This window comes from Trachypithecus francoisi, unplaced genomic scaffold, assembly GCF_009764315.1.
Source record: "Trachypithecus francoisi isolate TF-2019V2 unplaced genomic scaffold, Tfra_2.0 Lachesis_group1, whole genome shotgun sequence".
NCBI lineage: Eukaryota > Metazoa > Chordata > Mammalia > Primates > Cercopithecidae > Trachypithecus > Trachypithecus francoisi.
In genome coordinates, this window is record NW_022681454.1 from 12,603,404 (window position 1) to 12,610,191 (window position 6,788).

General features: G+C 44.5%; 1 protein-coding gene across 5 annotated transcripts in view; it reads right to left on the minus strand.

The window, feature by feature from the left end:
• The window catches only part of BOD1L1 (biorientation of chromosomes in cell division 1 like 1), a 60,636-nt gene extending 53,848 nt beyond the window's left edge, over nt 1-6,788 (minus strand). For all 5 annotated transcript variants that reach the window (XM_033213771.1, XM_033213769.1, XM_033213770.1 and 2 more), the window contains exon 1: nt 6,401-6,788. In XM_033213771.1, the coding sequence (XP_033069662.1) occupies nt 6,401-6,637 (237 nt within the window). In that variant the 5' untranslated portion in view covers nt 6,638-6,788. The remainder of the gene's footprint in view (nt 1-6,400) is intronic.

The window sequence follows — 6,788 nt, forward strand, 5'->3', positions numbered from 1 at the left end:
CAAGCACTGTATAGCCTCATCTTCTGCCATTTGCCTCCTTTTAGCTTCAAAGTTTATACTCCAGTGATAAATTCTCATCTCTGCACTTACCATCCTGCAACTACCATTCCCTCTGGTTGTCCATCTGACAAATTTCTCACCTTCAGAGCTCACCCTAATCTGTGAAATCATCTTGACACTTACGGGCTCTTCATCCCCACTCCTACTGTTTTCTATACATTTTACCATTTGAGCAATTTTTGTACTACATTGTATTTTCAGGAGCAAGGCATATTTATTCTCCATTGAAGTGTAAGCCTCCTCCTCTACCTCTCTTACTCTTCGTTTTCATATAGCGTATCACACTGCTTGGCAAATGAGCAATTAAAATATAGTCCGTTAGCTGAATGGGTAGCCATCTCTAACACAGAATGATAAAGATTTTATCCCTCTGATGCCCTTTCACCAGTTCCAATTTTCCGGCCTTTGCTGATACTTATTTCCTATCCTACAAGGTAGTTTCATGATCATTTCCCACCTGCCTGTCCATTTATCCCAAATCAATATGAACTAAAATTAATTTTTTTTTTTTGGCAGAGTCTTGCTCAGTTGCCCATGCTGTAGTGTAGTGATGTGATCTCGGCTCACTGGAACCTCCACCTTCCGGGTTCAAGTGATTCTAGTGCCTCAGGCTCCCGATTAGCTGGGACTACAGGCATGTGCCACCACACTTGGCTAATTTTTGTATTTTTAGTAGAGACAAGGTCTTGCTATATTGGCCATGTTGGTCTCGAACTCCTAACCTGAAGTGATCCATCTGCCTCGGCCTCCCAAAGTGCTGGGATTACAGATGCCAGCCACCATACCCAGCCCTAAAACTAATTCTTTTTTTTTTTTTTTTTTTTTTTGAGACAGAGTCTCGCTCTGTCGCCCAGGCTGGAGTGCAGTGGCCGGATCTCAGCTCACTGCAAGCTCCGCCTCCCGGGTTTACGCCATTCTCCTGCCTCAGCCTCCCGAGTAGCTGGGACTACAGGGGCCCGCCATCTCGCCCGGCTAATTTTTGTATTTTTTTAGTAGAGACGGGGTTTCACCGTGTTAGCCAGGATGGTCTCGATCTCCTGACCTCGCGATCCGCCCGTCTCGGCCTCCCAAAGTGCTGGGATTACAGGCTTGAGCCACCGCGCCCGGCCTAAAAACTAATTCTTAACTAATTCTTTCTCCCCAATGATTCTAAAGCCTAATTCCTCTTTCCAGTATTCTCAAATCTAACACATATTCATTAGGCTCTAACATCACAATGCATTTGGCATTCTAGTCTAGTCTTCCCGTAACAAGTTCAAATTTGAACTACTCAACAGGTAATTTTCCTTGTTTTCAAGTTCTCCTTTCAGTAAAAAGTTGAGTGACTAGAGAAATATTAAGTATTTATTGAGAAGTATTCTCCTAGGAACATGTATGTACCCACATGTACATATATACATATATATATATACACATACACACACACACATATTACACATATTTATACCCTTTCTTCCTTTTCCAGCGCTTTGGTGAAAAGCCTTAGAGTTATCCTTGAGTCCTCCCTTTGTCTTCTACTTCACTTGCAAACCATTAGCAAATTCTCTCAACATTAGCATGAAAATACTCCCAGAATCTGACCACTTCCCACTAACTATACTGACCCCATTCTGTTCCAAGGCATTCTCATCTCCTGTCTGAATTATAATAACTGCCCTCATGCTTCTATCCTTACCTACAACAAAGTAAGTCTTCTAAAAATAGGGTAACCATGTAATTCACTGACCCATTCAAATCACAACTTAGCATGAAAGGGGAAGCCATTACACATGGCCAACCCATCTGAAATGGAAGTCAGATCATGCCCTTCTTTTGCTCAAAACCTGCTAATGGCTTCTGAGCTCGAGTAAAAGCCAAACTCTTCTGATGGCTCCCAAGACCTGCCGGATCTGTGAAGGCATACCTACCTCACCTCTTGTCACTTTCCCCTTAGCGGGTCTCAGGTCTTCTATACTTGCTATGCTCTCTTCTTGGAATGCTCAAGACCCAGACAGCTGCATTGCTCCTTCAATTCCTTCACAGATGGCTCAGGTATCATCACATTGAAACCTACCCTGAACAGCTTACTCGAAATAAAACAGTAAGCCCATCTATCCTCATCTTGCTTTTTTCCATAGGATCTATCATACATTATTTGTTGTCTATTTTTTTTCCACTAGGATGTAAGCTCCATAACAGTGGGATGTTTGGTTCACTGCTGTATCCCTGGCACCTAAAAAAATGACTGGTACATAAGAGTTGCTGAATGAATGTTTGTTGGGTGAATAAATTGACCAGGGGCCATTTATAACTAAGGAAGTGTCCAAAAAAAATCAGACTTTGTTACTTGACAAGAGAGGTGCCATATTTACCTGGTTGGTGAACTCCCTGAAGGGCCTCTTGATCATCCCTCCTCACACTCTCCAGATGCTAATCAGTGCAAAGGAGACAGAATGGCTTTGTAACCACTAAGCTTGCTCCAGAGATCTGGAAACTGGTAGTCTATAACGGAGTTGTCTTCGCAGTTGTTGGAGCTTAGGGCTGCCCATGGTACCATTTCTTTGGGTGGGAAGGGTTGATTTGGTCTGCTACAGTCAGATCTCTCTCCTGGTTAAGGACTATCAATGACCCTGGACAGTTAGGAGGTGGGTTCTATGGTCTTCTGGAGTAGCAGCAGACTTTGGTACTTCTCATCCTGGTTTAAACACTAAACTGGATGACAGTTTTGCTCTTAGATAGCACCTGGCAGGTAACAAATGTCTTGATTCTTAAATATGTATGTGCCTGACATAATCCACTATAACTCTATATGCTACAAGTTAAGACTTTTTGACAGAAAGCAGGTCAGTCTTTGAGGTTCAAGTGGCAGATGAAACTCAAGGATTCCATTAAAGTGATGGTTCTTTGCATGAATAGGGAATCTTCTACTTTGGCCCACTCATCACATTGATATGAATGCTATGCTCTGATGAAAAAAACTTTGGCTTTTTGGGAAGCAGGGGGGAAATAACTTTTCTTTTTCAAATAAGAAAATGAAGTATAAAATGGCATTCAACGAGAACAAATCTTTCAAATCAAATTAAAATCTACTAATTGCTAACTAAGGGAGTGGAAGAGAAGGAGAGAGTCATGGAGGGAAGGAAGCACCAGAACATAACCTGTAACATAACCAGGAGTAGGTACAGATGTTGGTGGCAAGCGGGGAGAGAGAGAGAGAGAGAGAGAGAGAGAGAGAGAGATTGATTTTGTGGGAAAGTTTAAGCTAGCATCTGAGTGACAACTTCAGCCATAACCGAGTGTTCTTTTTTGTCTGGGAGGGTGTCATTTCAGTTCTAATTTCTCAAAGCAAAGTAAATATTAGACATTTTCATAATTATTAAATGGTATTTGTAATTGTATTGAAAAATTATTGTTGCTTTTTTAAAAACTGTTTTTTTTAGACCAAGTCTTGCTCTGTCTCCCAGGCTGGAGTGCAGTGGCACAATCTTGGCTCAGTGCAACCTCTGTCTCCTGGTTTCAAGCAATTCTCCTGCCTCAGCCTCCCGAGTAGCTGGGATTATAGGCGCCCGCCACCACACATGGCTAATTTTTTTTTTTGTATTTTTAGTAGACACGGGGTTTCACCATTTTGGTCAGGCTGGCCTTGAACTCCTGACCTCAAATGATCCACCTGCCTCGGCCTCCCAAAGTGCTGTGATTACAAGCCTGAGCCACAGCTTTTTAAAGTTCCTAAGTCTGTGGCTGAATATGTCTTATTAATAGAAGAAGCAGGGTTGATCATCAATTCTATTCCTATTTCTAATTGTTATAGTCATGTGCCCTGAGAAAACTTGTTCATATAAACAAGTATTGTGCCTAGGAATGGAAGAGTTTTGTTGTAACAATATCATTCATTTCTTGACCTCAAAAAAGAGGCTAAGAACATTAAAATAGGTTCTTATTCCATGGTTCCTGAGCTCCCTGAAAATGTATACATTATTAGATTGATTCTCATGAAATTGTCTATAGTTAACCATTTTGAAGCAGAAAAACAGCATTTTTTTTTGAGATGGAGTCTCGCTGTCACCCAGGCTGGAGTGCAGTGGCCGGATCTCAGCTCACTGCAAGCTCCGCCTCCCGGGTTCAACGCCGTTCTCCTGCCTCAGCCTCCCGAGTTGCTGGGACCACAGGCGCCTGCCACCTCACTCGGCTAGTTTTTTGTATTTTTTAGTAGAGACGGGGTTTCATCGGGTTAGCCAGGATGGTCTAGGTCTCCTGACCTCGTGATCCGCCCGTCTCAGCCTCCCAAAGTGCTGGGATTACAGGCTTGAGCCACCGCGCCCGGCCTGAAAAACAGCATTTTAATGTGTTACTTGTGCATTTTTCTTGAGAGAAAGTCCTAACTTTCATCAGATGATCAGAGCTACTGTGCTTCTCTCCTTTCCTCCAAAAACGGTTTTTAATCCTTTACTTTGAAGGATCTGGGAGGGATATTACAGACACATACAAATAACATTTTGTGGGAACAGGATAATAAAAAAGTTGAGCCTTAGACATTGCAGCAGTACATTACAATTTTTAGTTTGTATACATAATGATAACACACAGATTCATGGGTTTCTGAGAAGAGCAAAGTAAATATTTTACTTGTTGAATACCTTTACTTGTTGAACTACTTTCATTTGGTAACATTTACCTGACCATGTCTAACCTTTTCCCATTAAATAACAAAAATAATAAAGGCAATAGCATTATTTCTAAAAGGTAGCAGTGCATATTCCTGAAGACAAAAGTAAAAAAACCATACTTCCTAAATAGATGAACACTCCCAAGTGAATTGAATTCTCTGTGGTGCAAAACTTCCAATATCCTGAAAAACCACATTTTACATAGTGGGCCCAGTATGAGTCCTTATAAAGAAAGATGTACCAGGATATTCAAGAGAGTTTCCCCAGAAGAGAGAGTGGAACTGTGTGTAGTTCACCTGAAAGATTTAGAAGAATCTGCGGATGTTGTAAACGTGCATTTCTCAAAGAAACAAGGCTCCTCAGAACAACTAAACATACTATGTATGAGAAAACCCTCGGCCGGCGCGGTGGCTCACGCCTATTGGGCGAATCAGGAGGTCAGGAAATGGAGACCATCCTGGCCAACATGGTGAAACCTCGTTTCTACTGAAAATACAAAAATTAGTGGGGCGTGGTGGCGCGCGTTTGTAATCCCAGCTACGTGGGAGGCTGAGACAGGAGAGTTTCTTGAACCCGGGAGGTGGAGGTTACAGTGAGCCAAGATCGCGCCACTGCATTCCAGTTTGGCGACAAAGCGAGACTTCGTCTCAAAAAAAAAAAAAAAAGAAAAAAGAAAAAGAAAAAAAAAGGAAACCCTCATTTCATCAAAACTCCTATCCAATGGACCCAACCAGATTTAACAAGCAGACAAAAGCAACCCCCACAAACCAGTAAATTTTCCAACATGCTTTCTGTTTCCAGAATTCTAGACTCTACTGTGGGTTTCCCACCACCTCACTGACTGCTCTTTCCTGGTGTCTTTGGCTAATTCTTTGCCAATCCAGCTAAGTTTACTTGTTCCTGCTAATGTCCCTTTCACTCTGACATTTGGTACAAAATCCCTTTCCCTTTCCAGCCTCTCGTTTTGGACAGGGAACCTCGTTGCTGACCTTTCCCTTCTCTACATTACTCTCCTGAATCTGCTCTTTCCTGTCCTTTCTCCACTTCAGTATCTGCTGTCACCTCTCCTGCATCTTTTCTCCACTGCATGACTCGGTTCTCTCTACCCCACCTTCCTGTCCCTTCTTACCTTAGAATGGTGACATGGCCTAAGTTACCTAAATCAGGTAGTCACTGCTAGAAACCATACTAAAGTCCTTTCTCAGGTTTGCCTCCTTATCTTTGCGCTCCCACCCCCACGATGTCCAGCAAAGCACATTGCACATAACTTGATTCAATTACCATTTTGCGATTTCTCCAAAGGATAAAGGTTCATGGCCCTTACCGCCCAGAAACCTTCAAGAAAAAAGGCAAACATAACTTCGATACAAAGTAAAATCATCAGATATGAGAATGAATACAAAACTAGCCACTGTTAGCGCTACTATTTTCAAACCAGTTCCTGTAAGAACAATGCCTTAGTCTTGCTCATCAGACCGGCGTAATCACTGCGCCGAAACCATGACTGGCACGTAGTAGGTACTTAAACACTAGTCGGTAAAACGAACCAATGGACATGCTAACGAATGAACACGCTGTGCTTTACACAGTGTGTGGCACCCAGCTGCAGCTCCAAGAGGAAGCCACTGCAAAAGAAGCGCGCCCTTGGGTCCTCCCCTTCCCTCGCAGACCCCCAAACCCGGCGCGCTCCGAACCTTGGTGTCCACGTCGGCCAGGCAGTCTCTGCGGAACTGGTCGAAGAGCCCCTGGCTCTTGAGGTGGTTCACGATCATGGCCACGAGCTGCGGGTCCCCGGCGCCCGCACCCGCGCCGCCCGCCCCGCCCGCGCCGGGGCCAGCCCCGGGGCCCGGCGGCGGCGGCGGTGGCTGCGGCTGCGGCGGGGGAGGTGGCGGCGCTGGAGGAGGCGGCTGCGGCTGTGGGTTGGTGGCCATCGCGGCCTGTGCCGGGGAGGGCAAGGGCCCTGACCGGCGGGCGCACCTGGGAGGCGGCGGCTGCACTGGTCCCGCTGCCTGAGGGAAGCCAACGGGATGTTGTTACGGAACCAGAGGATCCAGAGCAACCCCGGAAGTAAAAGGGAACGGG